Source organism: Hermetia illucens, chromosome 3 (assembly GCF_905115235.1).
Source record: "Hermetia illucens chromosome 3, iHerIll2.2.curated.20191125, whole genome shotgun sequence".
Lineage (NCBI taxonomy): Eukaryota > Metazoa > Arthropoda > Insecta > Diptera > Stratiomyidae > Hermetia > Hermetia illucens.
In genome coordinates this window covers 110,755,785-110,780,674 of record NC_051851.1, presented here as the reverse complement: position 1 = coordinate 110,780,674, position 24,890 = coordinate 110,755,785, and the positions used below count along the sequence as shown (strand labels likewise).

Sequence of the window (24,890 nt, the reverse complement as noted above, 5' to 3'; positions counted from 1 at the left end):
TATATACACACATGTCTGGTTGGAGTAATTGATATTCATATACAAATGACTAAAAAATTCAAACAAAATAATTCTTTCCGACCCAATTCATAAGAACTCATTTCGTTGTGGTATTGACGAATTGATATGTGATGATGACGTCATGCAGGTTGTAGAGTGCACACAATTCACAAAAAAATGTGAAGTTTCACCCCCTATAACTTTGTTAATAATAGTTGGATTTTTTTCAAACTTGACTGACTTGTGCCTTATGTTCTTCCTTATACGTATGCCAAATTTTGTAATTCTGGGATGAATATAAGGGGGGTACTGGGTAAATTTCTAAAATGTGGAAATATACTATTATTAACTTTATTTGTGCAGATATCGGATCCGGATATATTTTGAGGCCTAGATTTCGTAGGGATGCATCACTGTGATTTTTTTCAGATTTTTCGGTTGGATAGGTTCTGAAAACGAGACCTGTTACACTTTTTGATGGTCATATTTTGAGCCCTCACTCCCCTATGTTTCACCCAATATCAAATATTGAACCAGTTTCGGAAAGTACTGATTAAGACCTTTCATTTGATACCCCACATGGCTACATTCTGTGAAAAAAAATTTGCACCTTCCATTCACATGTATGGGGAGCCCCCCCTTAAACTTAACATAAGATGGCGCCACTTGCTGCATGTAAAGGGAACACCAAATTACATACTTCCACCGATTTTCGTGACAAACGGTCCAGCCGTTTCCGAATAAATCGGGTGTGACAGACAGACAGACAGACAGACAGACAGACGGACAGACGGACAGACAGACACCGTCTCGATTCTAATAAGGTTTTGTTTCACACAAAACCTTAAAAAGACTTGTAAAATACAATATTTCCACTAACCCAATGAAGTTATAATGTAATTAATATCATAAATTACAATTACATATATGCACTTATAATAATTTGTTAATAAATTTGATAAATTGTAATTGTAATTACATTAAATATTTTTATTTTTTTAATTATTAACTGATTTGGTTCCTATGCCGGGTTGTGCTGCGTTACTTTGGTGTGCAGTTCGGGTGAATCTATGCTAAGCGGCTCCACACTGCAGCGTCTCCACAAACTTTTATTCGTTTTACTGCCCTTGAGTAAATGGCTTAGATAAATCAAAAATTTCCCAAACAGCTCATGACCGAAAACAGAGACAAAAAAATAAAAATGTATATGTGCGTGTGCATCATTGGCTCACTCCGGTTGCCATTAATCCTAAATGAATCTTGAAGGAAGCTCGGTGTTTGGTTCACACTGAGTTGCGGCAAGCGGCAAACGTGTTGAGCCAGCTTAACACTAGTCACATAAGTGCAAGTAAGTTGTCCAGTAAGTTGTTGGTAATAGGGGGATTGCACATTTGCCGGCCGGCTGTGGTTGCACGTCTGTGGACAAGTTGCAGTTGGTCGATGAGGTTACCCACACACGTGCAATCTCGCGCCAACTAACAATTTGTTGCACGTCTTTCGCTAGTGTAACGCACTTGCACGATGACGATGTTGATACGCACAATCAAGGTAAATATTTGTTGAATTTTTGGAATTTGTGGCAAGTAGCAAGTGGGTGGACCCGTCAGTAGACGGTTCAAATAACCCTTCGGGCTTCCCTATTCTTAAGCAATCGCAAATAATGTGCGATGTACTTTAAATAAAATGATAAGGGCCTGGCAATTTGTTTGCTTTCTCATTGTTTTCCAAAATGCTTGAGTAAGTTTACCAGCAATTTAAGTAAAAGAGCAAATGGTCAAAAATGTTATATAGTTTTTCATGTTTGTTCTCTATAGGTTAACAATATTTTAATATACTTCTGTAAATTCCTCATTGTAGTGTTCTGGGTGTCATAAAACTTGTGCCTCTGACGAACTTGATTGTTATTTACTGGACAACAATGGATTCATCATTTTATCTGAAAATAGTGAGCACACCGGAAAATTTTTCGGCCAGATTGATGGTACCATTATGGATTCTCTGGTTCAAGATAGAATTTATAAAAGAATCACAATAATGGATTACCAGGGTGTATGCTCAGATAAAGATAACCCATACACGGCATCCGCGCATGTTATTCAACCGTCAAAGCCAATGCAGTGGTTCTTCAAATATATTATTTCATTCACAACAACGTGGCTTTCTTTCTTGCCAAAGCCTGTTATTCCTTGGCCGGCCCAACAATATATAGACGGTGAGGAATATGAACTGGAAGGCGTGGGTGATATAGACGATGGGGAATATGATGGCGAATATGAAACTGATCAATATTCAGACCTACCTTATAATATTGATGAAGCAACAACAAAAGATTATGTAAGTTACTTTTTTGGAAATTATTTTGATCTGATTTGAATTTGATCCTATCCAATTAATTTCTTATTTTCTCAGGAAAGAACGACATTGCCACCGAAAATTCAAATACATTCAAGTGGACCTAGAAAAGCCCCTGATCCGAAACACGCCAGATCCTGTGATTTGAAAACCGATTTATATGTTTTGCAGCCAGAAAGGCTTAACCAAAGCGGACAAAACAACCCTCTCAAAGTAAGTATTGCTAGAATACCTTGTAATTTTAAACAGCTAACTACATTTTTAAAATTAATGCCATTGCTCGGATGACAAATTGAATGGAAATTCGTCCCAATCTTAATAATAATAATGATCGTTTGCGCAAAAATCCATATTGGATCAGAGCCTTGAAGTGTATTGAAGCACTTCATTGTAGTGGTATACTACAGTATACTGTAGGAGGAAATATGGTCAGCGTTGTACTTGCTCGAGATTATTACCCTGATTTAACTCAGAAACTCCATTCACAGCTGAGTCAACTGGTATTCGACATCCAGCCACGATAAGTAATCCCTCTGCCACCAGTGAAATTTGAACCGCGACTTTCCGTTACGACAGTCCACCGCTCTAAACACTTGAACCATCCGGGCACAATTCCAATCTTCTTGCTCTTTTAATACGTGGAAAAATCCCTGTTGTTTTTTGAAGTCCTTTATAGTTACAGATATTTATCGAAATTGATTTACTGCCCGTCTTACTATGATTGGGTATTTGATAGAAATGTGAAATTTGCGCAACATATACGCAATGCCTGCAAGGTGTATTTTTGTTTGACACCAGGGCAACTCAGGCCCTAAAGAGTGCATTAAAATCAACAGTCTTAAGTGTTTCGATGTAAAAACAAGTCGGAAGTTGGATGCTTCAGGTGTGAAGGTTTTGTGTTCAGCTTGTGTGAGAAATTTTCTATGCACGTTTTTCCACTCGTACACAGTTAAATATTCAAAATATTCCTTGATATGTCTCCAAACTCCAACTCCGCGTTCATATGAGTTCACTTTATATGATGATGACAGCATATACGTCTTAGACTGCAATAAATTCATGTGAAATACAAAATTTTGACCATCTGTAACTTTATTAATAACAGTTGGATGGTCTTCAAGCTTCTCTGAAATATGTCTAATATTGTTACTAATACAGAAACCAAATTTTCTACTTCTACAATGAATTTACGGCGAGTTTTTGGGTAAATTTCTAAAATATCATAATTAGATGTATTTTGAGGCCTAGATTTTGTATAGATGCATCACTGTGGTGTTTTTCAGATTTTTAGTTTAACAGATTCTATGAACGAGATCTTATTCCCTTTTTGGGGTATTTGGAGTGTGTTTCATCTAATATCAGACATCCCACACGACCATATTTTGTGAAAGAATATTTCTCACCCTTTTTGGCATATATTGGGAGTCCCACATTAAACTCAACAAGAAATGATGCTATTCATTGCTTGTGTAGCGATTGGTCTGTGAATATTCTCACAAAATTTCGTGACGATAGTTCCAGCCGTTTCGGAGTAAATCTTGTGTAACAGATGAGCAGACGGACAGGCAGGAATTGAGCCGATTTTGATGAGGTTTTGTTTCACACAAAACAAGTGGAAAACCGGGAGCTCGAAGCTGTATGCATGAAAGGTTTTGTTTATTTCTTTATTTATTTGAATGCAAAACTGTATATTTAGCATGTCCGACTACTCATCTTAGTGGAATTTTAATATTTAATATTTTAGGTTGCAGGCAATTTACGTGGAACAAACAACTTTTAGTTACTTTATCAGTAGTAGTACGATTTTGCCTCTATATGGTGCCCAGGCTTCAAAATACTCTCCATATCGATATCTGCTCAAATTAAGTTAGTAATAGTATATTACCATATTTTTGGGGAAATTGAGTGGAACCCTCCTTAAGTTTATCCCAGAGTTATAAAAGTTGGTAGTAGTATAAAATATAATATGAAGCATATTATCCCCAAGTTTGATCAAATCATACTATTACTAACAAAGTTACAGTAGCTCAAATTTGACTCTCTCCTGTAAATTTACTGCAACTAAATATCAATATCACATTGAAGTGGGTAGTCAGACATGCTATATGCAAATACATAACGGGCTACGTACAAATGGAATAGTTCTACACTTATACTCACAATATACTCACAGAAGAAGCAAACAAAACCTTTCATACCTGAAGCGCCCAGCTTCCGGTTTCCCGACTTGTTAACTTTTATTTATGCTAACGTGCTGAAAAAGCCCGATAATTTAGTTAACCTACTTCTCTACTATTTATCTACTACTTACTCTGTTACTCCAACTACTACCTCACTCCACTAACTCAATCGATTTACTCCGCTAACTCTATTAATTTACTCCGCTAACTCCATTGCTTTACTCCGCTAACTCCATTGATTTATTCCGCTAACAACATTGATTTACTCCGCTAACTCCATTGATTTACTTTCAAATACTCCATTGATTTACTCCGCTAACTCCATTGATTTACTCTCAAATACTCCATTGATTTACTCCGCTAACTCCAACAATACTCATTCATCTTCAAACTCTCAATTACTCCAACACTACTGCGACTCTACTCCCCTAACTGACTCCGCAAAAACTCCTCTGCTCACTCTATTGATTTACTCCGTTGATTTCCGCCTCGCTGCCACTTAAGTAGCTTCACTCGCCACTTGCAGCAATCCGGAACTTAAACAATTGTCCACGTCAAATTTTGTTTGTTGCTTCTTAATACAGCAAGAGTCAGTCGATAGAAGATGTCGTCAGAATATGCTCATGTGTATATATCACTGGAACTATGGTGCTGGTGCCGACATAGCTCGATAGCAAGCCGGAACACGTCAATAGAGTTAGCAGAGGAGTTTTTGCGGAATGAGTAAGCGGAGTAGCATTGGAGTAATTGACAGTTTGCAGAGGAGTGAGTAGTGTTGGAGTTAGCGGAGTAAATCAATGGAGTATTTGAAAGTAAATCAATGGAGTTAGCGGAGTAAATCAATGGAGTTAGCGGAGTAAATCAATGGAGTATTTGAAAGTAAATCAATGGAGTTAGCGGAGTAAATCAATGGAGTTAGCGGAGTAAATCAATGGAGTATTTGAAAGTAAATCAATGGAATTAGCGGAATAAATCAATGGAGTTAGCGGAGTAAAGCAATGGAATTAGCGGAGCAGATCAATGGGGTTAGCGGAGTAAATCGATTGAGTTAGTGGAGTGAGTTAGTAGTTGGAGTAGAGAGAGGAGTCGCAGAGTAAGTTAGCTGAGGAGTTGCAGAGTGAGTAGCAGAGGAGTTGCAGAGTAAGTTAGTAGAGGACTTGCAGAGTGAGTAGCAGAGAAGTTGCAGAGTAAGTAGTAGAGGAGTAGTAGAGAAGTAGGTTAATTAAATTATCGTGCTTCTTCAGCACATTAGCATAAATAAAAGTTAATAAAAAGTGTTGTACAAAAGTGTGGTTTCCTTCATTGAGGACGAAGCACTCCCCGGAGTTAGAGTCAAGAATTATTTCCACAGCTATCATCTATACTCAGTAGCGAGGGACAAAGGGACAGGTGATCGTCACTCCCAAGAAATAAGCGCGCCTAGTAAAATACTAGGCTGGACTTGGGATGACCTGTGCCATATTTTAAGACTCCCAAACAGCCACTATTGCCCTTATTTTCGTGGCGAGGGAGCAGAGTGGTAACAATCCTTTTGAGGAGGCGCACGCTGGTCAACTGGGGTGATCTCTGCAGCCTTTTCATTACCACTCTGTAGGCCTTGCCCCAAGGGTTTATGTCGGCATGCTCACACAGCTGTTTGAAGCAGCTCGTTTTGCTTCTCCGAATGGCTTCTTTTAGGCGCCCACGCAGTTGCCTGTGCGACCTTCGCCACCGGACTTTCCCCTAAGTATCTAGCAAAGCCTCCTTGCCCGGACACATGCGTTACGTCCCTCACATTAGATGTCCGGCTGCCCCATTCAGGAGCCCTCGCATTGAAGTCGCCTGCAATTATGGTTGGCCAACGTCCTCTTTATCCGAATAGCTCAGTGGTTAGAGCATTCAAATCTCGTTGGTGACAGTGGGATTTGTATCGTGATTTGACGTCGGATACCAGTCGACTCAGCTGTGAATGAGCACCTGAGTCAAATCAGGGTAATAATCTCGGGCGAGCGCAATGCTGGCCACATTGTCTCCTACAATATACTGTAGTGTAGCGTTACGGTCTTGAATGAAGTGCTCTAACACACTTCAAGGCCCTGATCCAATATGGATTGTTGCGCCAACGATTATTATTATAACGTCCTCTGGTCCTCTGGTCATACTCGGCGAGTGTAGCGCTGGGTGGAACATTGCAGCTGTAGATGTGAACGCCTTGCACCTTTGCTCTGATGAAGCCGTCCTCCGGGTACTCTATTATTTCCTCGAAGCCTTGCTCTCCACAAGCCCATAGTACTGCTTCGCCCATATGGTCTTTGACCAAAATACTACCACCGTGGTTTCGATATGGCTCGCTAATTATGGCCACAACGATGTTTTTATTGCAAATGATATGCGAGAGTAGATCCTGCGCCCTTTTGCAGTGGTTGAGGCTGATTTGTATCAACCTCGTCTGCGGCTTGCGTTAAGGGCTCTTCTGTTTTTCGGGTATCTGTTCCTGCCTGCAAAATGCCAATGATCCACCCTCTCCTTCCCTTTGCACAGTAGGCAATTTAGGTCTGCTCCACAGTCCTTGCTGATGTGGCCCTCCGTTCCGCATCTTCTGTATAGCCCTGTATATACCTATCATCGACACTGGAATATGCCTTCGTAATATGACTGAAGCCAAGGCATCTAAAGTACCGCTTCAGCGATATCTGCTCTCTTAGGTGACACATAACCCAGCCTATTTTAAATCTCCCTGCTACCAACAGTTTAAGTGCTGCCTCCACTGGTAGAGTGATGATGGCAGTTTGTATCCCACCGTAAGCTTTTCCTAGCGTCTTTACCGCTGACTCTTCAAGTCCAATAAGGTCGAATTCTTTTTCGAAAGTCTCAGGAACCTCCTCCTTCGTGGTGATCTCATCTATATCCTTGCAGTCTATAGAGACATCCGGTCTGCTAGCCCTGATTTCTGCTTCCTGTGCGAAGGAATTTCCAATTTGACTCAAGAATTTATCCGCCATTATATCATTGGACTTTTTGAGTTCCAGCATAATGTCCACTTTCTGAAACCGCCTAATGCGGCTAACATTATTATGCCTCTTCCCTGGTTTCTCCACTCCCAAGTTTTTTGAGGGCGTCACAGGCTTGCTGTTTCAGTCGATGCTTTCGCTCTTCTTTCATTCTAGACCTTGCCGTACGCCAACCTAATGCCTCGAAACTTGGCCCTTATATTTTAATGGATATTCCGGCGTTCCTTGATAAATTCTCAAAGCTCTAGGATTTTTTTACCCAGTGCAATGAAGGCAGCTCCCGATTTGTCACTGCACTTTATGTCGGTCAAGTAGTTATCCCGCATTGTTTCCTCCTTTCCGTACCCCGCTATATTCTCCCAGGGGCGTGTGTGGCATGTGCATGCCCATGGCACATCCGCCGAGGTAAGAAAGCGTAAAGCCGTCTTCGCCTAATATTTAAAAAAAAAAAAAATTCTTTTAACTTAATTCGTTTTTTTCTGCCAAACAATGTCCAAGCACTATTGGGAAAACTGTTCAAGTAACGATACTTTTGGATTTTGTTTGTTTCTCCACGGTTTCACTTTTAAATTTAGCCCGAAGGCAATTTTTTGTCGCACTGTGTGTTTCCTAATTGTCAATCACACAACTGCCCAGCTCGAGTGCTCGGAGCCAACTGATGCATTGGACACGTATCAAGAAAACTACATACAGGAGTAGATTCTTTGAAATCTTATGGAGACAGAAAATTCTTACACATCTTCAACCGCGCTGGAATTTGCGGAACCAAAATTTTGCCCATATGGGCTGGTGTTAGTACCGTGTATGTGTGTATAACAGCAGACAGTGCGCAATTGTTTATGGCTTTCCACAGGCCAACGGGAATCAAAAAAAAAGCTTCATTAAAGATTCAATTCGGATTAATGGTTATCAATCACTGAGGAATGATGGAATCACTGCGTGCATGATGCTTCAAAATTTCTCCATTGGAAGCTTGGTAGAAGCAATTACGCGCAACATTCTCTACAATAGATCCATGTTGGCTCTCTTAGGAAGTGAGGAGGAAATGTTTAAGTAGATGTGTTCAAATTCAATCTTTCGGATGCATTCATTTTCTGCTAAGGTAAGATGAGGGAATAGACATAAGAAAAGCATCTACACGACAACGACAAACCGGCACATCAATACATTGACCACATGGGTCTTTGGCCACTTACTTACTTCGTCCCTACCTGAAAGCTGCACAATGAAATCCCATGCCCCTTTACCGCTGGAGTTGCCTTTAAATGTCAATATCACCCGAAAGTGGATATTCTCAAATAATGTATGCCTATATTACATATTACCTGGTAATGGCCCAAATACACACCGAAATGTCTATAAAAGAAATACATAAAACCTTTCACACCTGAAGCGTCCAGCTTCCGGTTTGCCGACTTGTTCCTTATTTATTGTTTGCTTGCCAGTTTTGAAATTTTGTTGCAAAATTTCGCAAACACTTCATAACCTGAAAATGTGCAGCAGATTGTGAGTTTAATATGGCAAAAGGACGAAGCAAATAAATGGAATGGCACGCTACACTATTTTTTGGGAAAGATGTTTTCTGAAACGAATTTATTTTAGTTGGGTTTTTCTAACTTTTCATTATTATAATGTTTTAAAAGGAACTAGCAGAACACAATAAGTAATTAAATGGCCGTTCATGTGCATTAGTGCTTTGCATCGTGTTTGCATGAATGGTCTTCAGCTGCATCCCGCGTACGTAGTACTTCAAATTGAAGTCAGGACTTTATACAGCCTAATCCAAAATAGCCTGGTTGATACCTAAGAGCTCTTAATTTTCAATATTCTTTATGGACTGGATAAAAGGAACTGATTTCCTTAAATCTAATAATTGGTGGTAATAATTAGCAGTATTGCAGCACTGAGGTTTTATTGTGTTGGAAAGTGAACGAATAATTTTCAGCAAACGTATCAATAATTGTAAAGAAAAAGATTTTTTTCTAGAATCGGTTGGTAGCTAAGCTCCCTATACCACGCCTATTAAAGCAACACCACACCATTACTACAGTTTGCAGGGGGCTTCAGTGCCGCTTCAGTGCAAATTGTGGCGCTTTGAATGTTAGTAGCACATGAAAATGAATATTTTTATATAATATATGCGTATAAATTGCGTGCTAGGTACTATTGGGACAAATGTCCACTCAAACATTTTTATATAAGAAACACACAAAACCTTTCCCACCTGAAGCGTTCAGCTCCTGGTTTCCCGGTTGGTTATTAATTGAAAAAATAATATCTACGAGCAAGTCAATTTGCTCCACATCAAGATCAAGTTTTCTCCCATTTAATGCGTAATATTTGCTAATTTTCCATATTTAAGCTCATCGCTTTTACATGTCATTCCAAGGCTATTTTTTTTTAGGTTTAAAGTACCCCACAATACCGGAGTTTGAAATTTAAATGAAAAATCGATTTTGAAGTTTCTTTAAAATTTGAACAGTTATATCATCATTCATATGAAATTTTATATAGTTTCCGAAAATTACGTCCAATTTGGGATTAAATAATTGGGAAAATTGAGATTTCGTTGGGAAAGTCAATTTGACACTATACACGAAAAGAACTATAACTCTGTAACAGTTTCTGTTACATGTTCATGGAACAGCTTTCCGCAAACGAGTGGAGCTCCCTACCATTAAAATTTCTACCATCGTCAACGGAACACCTCCTTTGTATCATCATCATCATTAACGGCGCAACAACCGGTATCCGGTCTAGGCCTGCCTTAATAAGGAACTCCAGACATCCCGGTTTTGCGCCGAGGTCCAATAATTCGATATCCCTAAAAGCTGTCTGGCGTCCTGGCCTACGCCATCGCCTCCTTTGTATACATGTATTTATCTCGAGTAACTGAAACCGATTCACCTATAAATAACGAAATCTTAAAAAGCGAAAATTATTCAAGACAGTCCCATATATCTTGCTTTTTAGCTCCTCAGACCCTTTACTTTCATGTGGTGTCGATATGTACTATACTAGTTGAACCGGGCAGACCTTTTTCTGCCTGTGTATACTTCCAAAAACTGTGGATTTTCTTCAGGTACTGGAAGAAATGAGCCAACCTGATGATACACTTGTCTTTTTGCGTACATTATATTTCCGAATATATACAGTATGTACAGTAAAAATTGTTTGGATTCTTGAGAAGCTCCAGCAAGGTAAGTTATAACTAGCTTGGGTGGCTCAGTCACTGGTCACAAATTGACTTTACTACTGAAACAACACATACCAGTCATTTCTTATTGTAAGCGCGACTCTGAAACCACAATATAGCCATTAGGTTAATTAGGACTTTTGTATGCATTTCGTAATCTGCTTTGTTGGGATCGATTCCCAATTTTCATCCTATTTGTTAATAATAAGGGGGAGCAGCTGTGAAACTAGACGCTTTTACTCAAAGATTTGTAATTTGTATAATATCAAGCTCGTAGGATATCAAATAGTATACCTCGCTTCTCTGATGTTTCAGCAGCTCTTGAAGTAGAGGCTCTGATTCGATCATATTTTCGGTGTGGATCTTATTTTTTCACGTTTCAGGGTAGTAGAGATATCGGAGTCTTTACGTTCTGATTCGTCCTGTTTCCAATCGTTAGTTTCGTTTTTCAGATATCTCAGCAGCGGTACTGAGTGGAACTTGCCGTGCATGTCTGATCGATCTTCCAATGTTCGACTTTGTGGGTAGCATTTTCAATAATTTTCAGAATTTAATGTCTCACTAATGTGTCCGGGTGGCTGAGTGATTAGAACACTAGGCTGTTGTAGGAGAATATCACAGTTCAAATCTCACTAGCGACAAAGGGATTTGTAGCATGACCGAATATCGGATACGAGTCAACTCAGCTGTAAATGAATCTTCTTCTCTTTCTTTAGCCTTTGTCCCGTTCACAAGCGTTGGTGGCGTCGTGATCGGTTGGGCCATTTTACTATATCAAAGGCCCCATCTGGATGCAGACGCGAGGCTGCTATCAATCCAGTGTATCAAGCTGGACGCTTACCATCGAGTTCGATGTTCTGAACAATCTTGGCAAGTTGATTCTCATTACCGCGAATTGTATGACCATACCATCGACAACGCCTCTCTCGCAATTTTTCCACGATCGGTGTAACGCCATATCGGTCGCGAACATCTTCAATTCGGACGTGATAATAGCGTGTGACGCCCTAGTCCAACGTAACATTTTCGTCTTCATTACCGCGAGACGTCGCTCAATGTGAAGGAAATCCAACTATTATTAAAAAGTTATGAAAGGTCGGAGTTTTGTATTCCTGTACCTGAATTTATCGCACTCTAAGAGGTGAATGACGTCATCATCGTATAAACAGTGAGACTTCTGGGAACATTCCAATTTTTCTTTTTAAAGTTTTGTGTAAAACAAAACCTTATTAGAATCGATTCACTGTCTGTTTGTCTGTCACACGCACTTTCCCCTCAAAACGGCTAAACCGATCCAAACGAAATTTGGTGGACAGATGGGAACTATGAAATCCCAAGCATACAGCGAGTGGTATAAGTTTAGATGGAGAGGGGGATTCAAAAAAAATTTTCACCGGATATAGTCGTGTGAGGTACCAAATGAAAGGTGTCGATTAGTACTTTCTGAAACTGGGATTAGTTTTGTCGTGAATTGCAAAGTCCGTGAGTAAGGAGTCAAAATGTACAGTTAAAGTGAGACAGGACTCATTTTCGGAAACTATCCAACCCAAAAATCTGAAAAAAACAGGAAAGTGCGCTTAGATGAAATCTAGGCCTCAAAATATGTACCATTCCGATATCTGCTCAAATAAACTTACTAATAGTATATTACCAACTTTTAGAAATTGACTAAAAAACCTCCCTTAAATTCCTCCTAGGACTTCCAAAGTTACAGCAGTTCAAACTTAACAATTTCGCTCGAATTTACTGCTTCCAAAGCCATGCAAATAAGATGCTGACGTCATAATGAGCGAGAATAATTGACAGCGCGTTTCCCCAAGCTGGGACCGCATATAGCATGATAAAACTCACCACCCTGGTTATGAGCAGCCTGCAAGTATGCCGCAGTCCTCCTACGTTCGGCATCATCCTCGCGAGAGCCATACTCGTGGTAGATCCTTTTTTGCAAGTATGCGCTATGTGCTGCTAAAAATTGAGTTTTCCGTCTATCATCACCCCCAAGTATTTGATGGCCGGCTTGGAAGTGATGATACTATTCCCGATTCTAATGCAGGCGTAATTTTTTTTGCGGTGATGAGGACCGCTTCCGTCTTTTTCTCAACGAGTGCCAGTCCAGCACTCTCTAACCAAGCCTTAACAACACTGAGTGCTTCGCTTGAGTACAACTCAGCAACCTCGAGATGCGACCACAACCAGTGCTATATCATCGGCGTAACCCACCACCGTGGCCTCCTCCGGAACCGGAAGGTTAAGTACATCATTATACACGATGTTCCACAGTAGTTCCACAGTAGTGGGATACCCGCGGAGACAACGTACTTGGGTCCATCATCGTTATTATACCAGAGTGTTCGCTTATGCAAATAGCTATCAATAATAGCGGCGAGATAGATGGGAACACAAATCGTCGCCAGAGACTTTCGTATAAGGTTCCAATTGGCTGAGTTGAATGCATTCTTCACATCCAGGGTCACAACCACACAATATTTGCTGGTACAATCTCTTCCGTGAATTGCATTTTTGGCCAAACCAGTAACCATTTTGATGGCATCAATGGTTGATCTGGCTTTACGGAACTCATACTGCCTATCTGAAAAGCCCCCTTGGCTCTCGACGACTGGCAGTAGTCTTTTATAAATAACCCGCTCCAACATTTTCACCATAGTGTCCAGAAGATATATGGGTCTATAGGAGGACGGTTCCCCTGGCGGTTTGCCAGCCTTAGGTAGCAGCACCAGCTTCTGCCGTTTGCACGGTGCTGGAAAGGTACCCTCGCGCATGCACGTTTCGCATAGCTCCGCGAACATATCCGGTCTACATTTGACGGCAAGTTTGAGGGGCCTTATTCGGTATGCCGTCCAGACCCGGGACTTTGTTGTCGCCTATTCGACTGCAGATCTCCAGCAGCTCGTCCCTGGTAACTGGTGGAATCACATTCAGGGCACGCTGGAAAGTGTCAGTACCCCCCTCTTATTTGGAAAATAACACCTGGATTATTTTCAACAGGAGCATAGGGCATGTGATCTGCGGAGATGATCGGCCACTAAATCGTCCTGTTGGATTTATGTCCGCCTCCAAACAGAGCTTCTTAAAACATTCCCTCTTACTCTGCTGGATGGCAAGCTTGAGTTTCCTGCGAGCTTCTCTATAGGGATGCTCATTTTGCCCCTGATTTATTCTACTTATTGCCCTTTGAGCCGTTCGTCTGGCTCTGTGGCAAATCGATGGAAGGCTGGCAAGTTCACTATTCCACCAATAATTGGGTCTTCTAGTGGAGAATGCGCATTTTCTGGGCATCGACGCGTAACATGCCTTAGAGATGCTTTGTGTAACATGGTTAGCTCTATCCGTGGAGGTGGCTGCTTTGCTAGGCAGGTCTAGCCACACTTCCATGAATGTTTGCTCATCCATCGCTTTTGCAGACCAGCCGATTTCGGCTTCCGGGGTGCTGGTATCCTACCTTGTGGCTCCGTCCTTAGTTCAAAGGTGGTCACTGTACGTGAAGTCCTCGCTAACTTGCCAGGATATTTCACGTGCCAGCGCAGGGTTGACAAAAGTCAGATCTATAATTGAACCAGTTCCCCCTTTCCAATAAGGGTTTATATCGCCTTCATTGGCCAGAACTGCATCTTACTAGGCAAATGCTTCTAATAAGCACCGCCCTCTTGCGTTAGTCTCTTTCCTGCCCCACTCGGTAGCCTACGCATTAAAGTCGCCGGCTATCACCCTTGAACCTCGTCCCCTTGCGTCGTGAACAAGATCGTCTAACAGTTCTTCAAACTCAGGAAGTGTGAGGCTCGGTGAAGTGTAGCAACTGTATACGAATATACCGCTTATTTTTGCCCACACAAAGCCACTAGCCGCCTGACCCATGCTATATTATATGGCTTGACGACCGCACGCCCATATCGCCGCTATACCAGTCGAATCTGTGACCCATACACCACCGTAGAGATTTCTGTACGGTTCACTAATGAAAGCAACCACCATCGCGGATTCGTAAGTGATTTGCGCAAGCAAATCTTATGCGAGCCTGCAATGATTGAGGTTTATTTATCTTAAACTCATTTTTTCACTGCACGCTTTAACGCTTTCCTAAATTTCCGGTATTTACCATTTCCGGCCCTCCTTTCCTTCGCACAAAATGAATTTGGGGTCTCTATTGCACTCCTTGGCAATATGACCTTTCTCCACACACCTCCGACATCGATCGGACCGCTAGTGCCTGCCTTCGCGAAGTGTCCGAACATTAGGCATTGGAAGTACCTCTTTAAAGAGATCCTGTTCCCTTAGCCGGCAAACAATCCATCCAATTCGAACCTTCCCCACGGCCTGTCCGTCTATTTGTCACAGCCGATTTATTTGGAAACGGCTGAACAGATTATCACGAAAATCGGTGAGAGTATGTGATCTGCTGTTCCCTTTACATGCAGCAAGTGGTGCCATTTTGTGTTAAGTTTAAGGGGGGCTCCCCATACATGTAAATGGAGGGTGCAACATTTTTTTCACAGAATGTGGCCTTGTGGGGTATCAAACGAAAGGGCTCAACTAGTACTTTCCGAAACTGGCTCCATATTTGATACCAGGTGAAACATAGGGGAGTGAGGGATCAAAATATGACCATCAAAAAGTGTAACAGGCCTTTTTCTCAGAACCTATCCAACCGGAAAGTTTGAAAAAATCACAGTGGTGTATCTCTATGAAATCTAGGCCTCAAATTACATTCGGTTCCGATATCTACACAAATGAGGTTAATAATAGTATATTTTCATATTTTAGAAATTTACCTGGCAACCCCCCGTAAGTTCATCCTAGAAGTACAAAATGGCATGGGCATGGGTGTAAGGGAAAACACAATGCATAATTTGAACAAAATCCAGCTTAACAAGTTATAGGGGGTGAAATTTTGCCATTTTTTGAGAATTTCGTTCACTCTACAACTTGGATGACCTCATCACATATCACTTCATCAATACCGCAACGAAATGAATTCTTATGAATGGGTCGCAACGAATTATTTTGTTTTAGTTTTTTAATCATTTGTATATAAATTCAATTACTCTAAGCAGACATGTGTGTATGTAGGTATATACTATATGCGCGCTAATGAAGTTTGCGGGTAGTGTCTAATTCAGATAGATATACAATATGTGTATATTAAACAAGCCGTATTTAATAAACGTACTATATATGTACATACGTATGCTTTTGTGCACGAAATAAATCGGAAATATGGGTAGGATCAATTTATATATGTGTGTATATATGTACAGTATTCGGAAATAGACAGTTTGTCTGTTTAGGGTGAGGATAATATCTATCGGTCAAAGGGTAGTATAGGTCCCAGGGCGAAACGTGGATTGGTACCCACGATGCCTGCTGAACCAACGCCAACAGCTTTACTACCAAAGCCTATCTCCACCTCCACGTGGTGACCGCTGGGAGCTCTTTCGTAACGAGAAGCTGCAGACGGAGAAGGATGAAGACGAGTCTCCCGCGCCTAAAAGCGGGACAAATTGTACCAAGTGGTCCTCCAGGTTGGGGGTTGGGTAGGGCTGATAACCCTACACGGAAAACAGTTTGTTACGAAGCCACACAGGAGCCTCGGACTGGACGGATAACACAACGACGAACCCGGCAACGACAACGGAATAACGATTTGCGCATTTTCTCGTGGAACGTGCGCTCCCTGTATAGAGATGAAGGTGATGAGAAGCTAGCCGATACCGTGTCCCAACATAGGGTGGATGTAGCAGCGTTGCAGGAGATCCGTTGGACAGGGACCGGTTTCCTGGAACCGCTACAACATATATTATAGTGGCCATCCAGTAAACCATGTGCTCGGAGTAGGTTTCTTAGTCAGCCAAAAAATTAAACCGGCGAGGCAAGTTTAGAAATATAAGCCTCATTAACGTTCACGCCCCTACAGAGGAGACTGCAGAGTCAGAGAAGGATACCTTCTACGAGGCAGTACAACGAACCCTCGAAGCCTGTCCCAGATATGATATCAAAATCATACTTGGGGATTTTAACAACCAAGTAGGGAAGGAGCCCGTATTCAGGCGATACGTTGGCTCCCATAGCTTACACGAAAATACAAATGATAGAGGATATTGTCTCGCATGCGCATACTAAGTTTCACGCAAAGTTATAGCAGTTCAAACTGATAAATATTCCACGAATTTACTGCGTCTGCAGCCATTCAAATGAATTGCTGATGTCATAATTAACGAGAATAATTCACATTTGCATAAAATATTAAAGTCTCATTTATGAACAATGAGTGTCTGGATAGCTGAGTCGTTAGAGTACAAGGCTATCGTACGGAAGGTCGCGGTTCAAGTCTCACTAGTGACAGTGGAATTTGTATCGTGATTTGACGTCGGATACCAGTCGACTCAGCTGTGAATGAGCACCTGAGTCAAATCAGGGTAATAATCTCGGGCGAGCGCAATGCTGACCACATTGCCTCCTACGTATACTGTAGTGTACCGTTTCGGTCTTGAATGAAGTGCTCTAACACTCTTCAAGGCCCTGATCCAATATGGATTGTTGCGCCAACGATTATTTCCGAGTTATCACAATCTCGGCAGATGCCGGATTTTACCTAATACTAGCACTAAGTGCCAAGCATTTAGGCTCGGACGATCCTACCTACTTACTTAAAAACTAAAGGGGCACTGGTGGTGGTGGCCGGTGGTAGGTCAGTGGGAGAATCCGTCGAGTACTCCCCGCAACATCGAGCACGTATGCAGAATGGTGTACTTCTGCATGGTTTGAACCAGACTGTGCGAAAGTCTCAGGACATCAAGGAAAGCCGTCAGGGATTTAGGTACAATACCTGTAGCTGACAATATTATGGGAACTACAACCACCCGCTCGAGACGCCAAATTTCTTTGATTTCCCCAGCCACAATGGCTCATAGTTTACCTTCTTCTCCACGTATTTCCGTTCAATGTTGCTATTATGGGGGATAGCAACATCAATAATATACGCGGAGCGACCCGTCTTGTCAACTAGCAGTACGTCAGGCGTGTTGTGTGCGGTATGGCGATCAGTCAGAACTTGCCGGTCCCAATACATGCTGTAGGCAGAACTATCAAGTACTGCTTGCGGCTCATATCGGTAAACCGGACATGTTCCCGTGATCAGCCCATGCTTATATGCAAGGTTTTGATGCATAACCTTACATAGAGCATTATGCCTGGTGATGTATTGCACCGGTGCCATAACAGTACAGCCAGAAATGAGATGGTCCAACGTCTCTAACGCCGAACCACACATTCTGCACTGGTCGTTCTCCACCCGTTCTTTCATGATGAGCTTTTTATAAGCTCGGGTGGCGACCACGCCATCCTGAATGGCACACATGAACCCCTCCGTCTCAGCAAAGAGCTCCCCAGCACACAGCCATCTGTTCGACAGATGCAAATCGACAAATGGCTGCCAAAGACAATTCACGTGTTTACCGTGCATTGCCTTCGACTTCCATTCATCGATCCGCTCTTGGTCCGACTTCACCCCACTCAGAGGATTGAAAGATCGATCCTTCAAGTTAAGTGGAGTCAGTCCACAGTCTGCCTTACAGACAGCCGCATGCAAGGGACTCGCCTGCTCTTTGCTGTAAAAATAAGCGCGCAGCGAGTTCACTTGGCAATGATGTTGTGCCGCCACGTCAACCACGCCCCTACCTCCGATGTCACGAGGCAGGTTCATCCGCTCCACGGCAGACTTTGGGTGATGCATTCGGAATTTGGACATAGTTGTCCGTATCCGCCGCTGGACGTTTTCCAGGTCGGTCTTCGTCCACGGCAATATTCCGAATGCATAAGCCAGTGAAGAGATAGCGAATACATTCAACGCGTTTATTTTATTCTTCCCCGAGAGATGCGATTTCAGCACCAGCTTTACACGTCGCAGGAATTCGGACAGCAGAGTTTCCTTCAGAGTACCAACTCGAGCATGGGTTCCTTGCAGAATTCCTAGGTACTAGGTACCTTTGCGGATGGCTTCGATTCGACACTTGTCTAATCCAAACTCCATCCGAATATCACGGCTGAACATGTCTATTATTCGCAACAGACTTCTAAGATGGTTGTCAGTGCCAGCATACAGCTTGATGTCATCTAGGTACATCAAGTGTGTCAGTTCGCACTTAGCACGTAGGCCATATTTTATTGCAAAACCATGCCCTCTAGCATCATTCAGTAGCTATGAAAGGGGGTTCAGTGCCATACAAAACCAAAGAGGACTCAACGAATCCCCCTGGAAGATGCCCCTCCGTATACGGATGGGCTCTGAGGTATTAGCACCCTCATATGTACGCACCGATAAGGTGGTATGCGACCCTTCCATGACTGTCGCCAAAAACTTTATTAGTTTTGGATCAATGCGATACAGATGTAGGATGTCGATTAGCCAGGTATGCGGAACACTATCAAAAGCCTTGACATAATCGATATAGCAACTGAAGAGGTTTCTTTGGCCTCTAGTTGCTTGTCCTACAACTACCGAGTCGATGATGAGTTGCTCTTTGCAACCCCTTGACCCAACTCGGCAGCCCTTCAGCTCCTCGGACAGAATGTTGTTGGTCTCGAGGTGCGCATTGATCCTTCCACTAATAACGGACGTGATGAATTTAAGCAAGTGATCGGTCTTGTGTGTGCGGGGTCCTGCACCGTGTCCTTCTTAGGGATAAGGTAGGTAATCCCCGCAGTGAGGAAAGGTGGAAATTCCTCCAGCCGACTCATGACCTCATTTATACTGCGTGCCAACCGACTGTGTACGCTGGTAAATTTCTTATACCAGAAATTCTGCACCCGATCCAGACCTGGGCCCCTCCAGTTCTTCGAGATGTTTACGGCTCGTCGAACTTCCTCTTCGGTAACATCCGCAAAATTCATGCCAGGCGTATTGGCATGGCGGGTGCCTTCGGCGGTGATCCACTCAGCATGCTCATGCTGGGCGGGTAACCCCCAAAGTCCACCCCAATACTCTTTCGCTTCCGTCACCGAGAACTGTATTGTCTGGGCGCTCTGTTGGGATTCGTTGAGAGATCTGAAAAAGCTCCGCTGTTTCCTCGCGTATGTTGCATTCTGGACACGTCTGGAATAACTTTCGCCATACCATCTTAACCGGCTGCATATGACAGAAAGTTTCTGTGTGTCCAGAATTTCAACTACGGGTGTCTCACAGGGGATGGCATAGTTTCGGTAAAACCTCTGCACTTTATTTCTCACCCGTCGACTGGCATTGGCAGTGCTGATTTGAATCAGTCTAGCAATGTCCTGCCTTAGTGAGTTCCGCCGACGTTCCAGATGAATTTTCCATGGTGCATCCCTTTTGTCGCTCAAACCAATAACACGAAAGCGAATCTTCTGACCGTGCAATCTGATAGCCGCAACTGCATCACAATACACAAGTGATTGTAGTTGCAGCAGCGACATATCAGCACACAGTCGAGATGCAATCTCATTATTGATGTGAGATAGAATTCCCGGAGTTGCTGGAGATGCATAGAGCCTGGGAATACCTGGTCTATGCAAAGGATCCATATCCGAGAATTCTATACATGCTCTTTGGAATTCGTCCCGAACCTCAGTTGGACGGTGGAGAAGAGTGCTTCGGCGAGTACTGAAACTGTTACCTGCAGTGCGGCGTGATGTTGTTGATGCTGCCGCCTCTGCCCCCATCGACTCTCGGTCACCAGTTTCCCCGGTGACTTCAAGTCGAACACGCTCCCTGATGGTGGCCGGGATTGTGTCGCTGCGAGTAATAAAGCGACAGTCACGTGCGCGAATTGCGGGAACGCTCGACGAATCTCTGGTGCAACAAGGGGCGGTAAGATGTTGTATCCGCCCCCGCCGTTATTTCGTAGGAGTTATTAGTAGGAGCGGATGATGAAGAGGTTCATTTCTTCAGTCCATTTCATCCGCTTCCTACGCGAACCTGCTGAAGTGGTCGCCACAGATTGTGGCGAAACAGCTGCCGTAGGTGGAGCAATGCTCCTGGTCGTCGTGGTGTTTAGACGTCGAACTATGCCACGACTAACGGTTTCGACGCCGTGCTCTCCATTACGAGAGCCCGACCCAGTCACCAAGTCAGACGACTCCCGCCGGTTATCCGTACCGGACCTTAAATTTCTCCTTCTTCTCTTTTTTGGTAGTGCATTTTATCCCTACCTGCCAGGTGTTGAGATAGCTTCCTTAGTGAGTAATCTGCAAGACTGCAACGTTTCTGCACTTTCCTTACCTACCCCCTGAGACGCTGCGGTGGCGTGCAGCCATTCAGACTGAAGCTATCCATCCCTCCTCCTTTCACAACCGGGCTTGGGACCGGTTTCGGCGGAGTTATTATTATTATTATTATGAAGAATCTATTTGTCCCCAACCCTTTCTCATATCTTGTGTAAAACACATATAGAATCTAAGCCTCAAAATATGTCCCATTCCGATATCTGCTCAAATAAACTTACTAACAGTATATTACCAACTCTTAGACATAAACTAAAAAAAATCCCTTAAACTAGGAGTACTAAATCGCATAGAGGATAGTATCACGCATAAGCACGCAGTTTCATGAAAATCGGGCTATTAGGGTAAAAGATAAAACAGTTGAAACTTATCAATTCTGTGCGAATTAACTGCATCTAAAGCCATGCAAATAAGATGCTGACGTCATAATTATCTGGAATGATTGACATTCGAGTGAAATATTAAAATTCCATTTATCAAGAATCCTCTTCTCCTTTCCTTCTAAGATTCTTTCTAAGATTTTGTGTGAAACAATACCTTATTAGAATCGAATCGATGTCTATTTGTCCGTCTATCTGTCTGCCTTTTTAAGGTTTTGTGTAAACACAAAACCTTATTAAAATCGGTTTACCGTCTGTCTGTCAGTCTGTCTGTCCGTCTGTATGTCTGTCTGTCTGTCTGTCTGTCCGTCATACGCATGTTTCTCGGAGATGGTTCTAGCGATTGACACCAAATTTGGTAAAAAGGTGGGAACTGTGAACGCTCACGCATACAGTGAATTACATCCTTTTACGTCGAATTTAAGGGGGGGGGGGTCCCCATACATGCAGAAGGGGGGTGTAAATTTTTTTTCATCAAATATAGTCATGTGGGGTATCAAATTAAAGGTCTCAATTAGTACTTTTCAAAGCCGATCTTGGTTTTGACATTTGTTGAAAGGGTGGGGAGCGCGGGGGGTTAAAAGTGATCACTTCTTTAAGGGGGCCATTCTCAGAAACTACCAAACCGAAAAATCTGAAAAAAATAAGGAGTCTGCCACTATATGGTGCCTGGGCTCCGAAATACCTTCCATACCGATATCTGTTTAAACAAAGTTAATAATAGTATATTACTACAATTTTTTGTAATTGGTTAGAAACCCCCCTTTAGTTCATCCTAGTACCATGAAATTTTGCAGTGATATAGGCTATAATATAGAGCATGATATTACCAAGTTTGGTGGAAATCGCACTATTACTGACAAAGTTATAATGCCTCAAATTTGTTGCTTCTTTGAAAATTGAAGACTATGAATGTCAATATCACCCAAAAGTGGATGCTCTCACATAATATATGGATATATTACGTGCTACTTACTAAGAAATACACAAAACCTTTCGTACCTGAAGCGTCCAGCTTCCAGTTTCCCGACTTGTTTTTTGAGGAGGTGGAAATCCTCAAAAGTCACTGGTTTGGACACACCAGTGTGTGGTATTTTTACCCACTAAAACCACCCTCGACTCTGTCCATGCCGTGCGGAAACACCATAAGGTATTACATCATGGGGCGGAGTCAGCTCACTTTAGCTTGTTCACCTTTCGTCTATACGCGGCGTGAGTGATCGCGCTTTTCTCCTCTCCTCTGCTTTTCGCAGTTTATTTTGGTTAGAAGCGATCATGGAGTTGACCACATCCCAATCCTCTTGACGTGCTACCATTTTCGGCATCAAATTTTCTGGTATCAGCACCTCTCCTCCGGAAGGGGAAAATTAAGTACATTGTTGTACATGATGTTCCACAGTAGTGGACCCAGTACGGAGGACTGCGGGACACCCGCGGAAACAACGTACTCCTGGGGTAGGCCATCAGTGTTATACCAGAGCCTCCTTTCAGTTAAATAACTATCGACGATAGCAGCGAGATAGGCGGCAATACCAACCTTTGCTAGGGATTTCCGTATTAGATTCCAATTGGCCGAATTGAATGCATTTTTCACATCCAAGGTTACTACCACGCAATATTTGGTGGTACTACCCTTTCCGTTGGTTGCATCTTCGGCCAAGCCAGTAACCAATTTGATGGCATCAATGATCAATCTGGCTCTACAGAACCCATACTGCCGATCTGAAAGGCCACCTTGGCTCTGAACAACCGGGAGTAATCTATTATAGATTACCCGCTCTAACATGCTTCCCACAGTGTCCAAAAGACATGTGGGTCTCTATAAGGATAGTTCATCTCGCTTAGTGAGAAGTACCAACTTCTGCCGCTTCCACCCCTCGGACAGCATGCTTCGAACAACTCACTGAACATGTCCGCTCTAGATTTGACGGCAAGCTTAAAGACCTTATTCGGTACTCCATCCAGGCCCGGCGCTTTATTGTCTCCTATTCCACCGCAAGTCTATAGCAGCTCGTCTATGGTGATTGGCGGAATTGCCATCACATTCCGAGGTGGCTGGAATGTGTCGGTGCCCTCCTCTTGCTGGGAGTATTTTCAGCAAGAGGGTGGGACATGTGATCTGCGGAGATGAACGGCCTATGAACCGTCCCATCATGATTCTATAAACACCGCCCCACTGGTTTACGTCTTCTCCTGAGCAAAGCTCCTTAAAGTATTTCCTCTTGCTTCGCTGGATGACGAGCCTGAAGGTTTTGCGGGCTGATTTACGGACACACTTTTTTTGCCCTTGATCCGCTCTACCTACCGCCTTCTGAACCGCTCTTCTGGCTAGGTGGCAGTCTAATCGGAGGTTGGCCAGTTCACCATTCCACCAGTAGTTAAGTCTTCTACTGGGCAATGAGCACTTCCTTTGCATGGACGCGTCACATGCTTTGAAGGTACATTAGACGTAGAGGCGCCTGCTCTATCATGTTGATCTAACCACACCTCTATGAACATCTACTCATCCAAAGTTTTTGCAGACCAAGCTGAAATCTTTTTCGGTTTTGGACATCATGTGTGTTTGCCCTGTGGCTCGACACATACCTCAAAGAAGATTGTTTGGTGATCGCTGTAGGTGTAACGTTTGCTAACACACCAGGACATATCACGCGCCAGTTTAGGGCTGACAAAGGTTTGGTCTACAAACGAACGTGACTTCCCGTTCTGAAAAGTGTCTACAGCACCTTCGTTAGCCAAAACTATGTCTATCTGCGCAAATGTTTCTCATATACCGCGCCCCTTGGCATTTGATTCTCTGTTATCCTATTAAAAAACCCAAGTAAGCCATCATCTTTGGATTTTGTCCCCTTGCGTCGATAACAGGATTATCAAGCATTTCCTCGAATTCAGACAGTGTCAAACTTAGTACAGCGTAGCAGCTGTATAAATATACCCCACTTATTTTCGCCACTGGTAAATTCGGGGCATTTACCACTTCCAGCAACATGCCGGTTATCCTGTCCCTCTTTTACTTCGCACAGTAGGCGTTCGGGGTCCCTATTGCATTCCCTGGCAATATGGCTTTTCTCCCACACCTTAGATGAATGCCGCTGGTGCATGCCTACACGAAGTGTCGAAACATGAGGTTGTCTGTCTGTCTGAGTGTCTGCCACAGCCGATTTATTCGGAAACGGTTAGACATGGACCCGTATTCGATATTGGGTGGAACGTAAGGGAGTGAGGGCTCAAAATATGACCCTCGAAAAGTGTAACAGCTCTCGTTCTCAGCATCTATTCAGCCGAAAAATCTGAAAAAATCACAATGATGTATCTAAACGAAATCTAGGCCTCAAAATACATCCGATTCTGATATCTGCACAAATAAAATTAATAATAGTGTATTAGCATATTTTAGAAATTTACCCGGAACCCCCCTTAAGTTCATCCTAGAAATACAAAGTTTGGCAGTGGCATAAGGGATAATATAAAGCATAACATTAGGAAGTTTTAATGAAATCCAACTATTTTTAACAGTTATAGAATGTGAATCTTTTAT

The 24,890-nt window shown here is 42.8% G+C and overlaps 1 protein-coding gene across 1 annotated transcript in view; it reads left to right on the top strand.

Moving 5' to 3' along the window:
* The window catches only part of LOC119652100 (voltage-dependent calcium channel subunit alpha-2/delta-3-like), a 184,780-nt gene that overhangs the window by 139,371 nt on the left and 20,519 nt on the right, over nucleotides 1–24,890 (top strand). Inside the window, exons 10-11 of the mRNA XM_038056038.1 lie at nucleotides 1,858–2,334; nucleotides 2,410–2,565. Of these exons, the coding sequence (XP_037911966.1) occupies nucleotides 1,858–2,334; nucleotides 2,410–2,565 (633 nt within the window). The remainder of the gene's footprint in view (nucleotides 1–1,857; nucleotides 2,335–2,409; nucleotides 2,566–24,890) is intronic.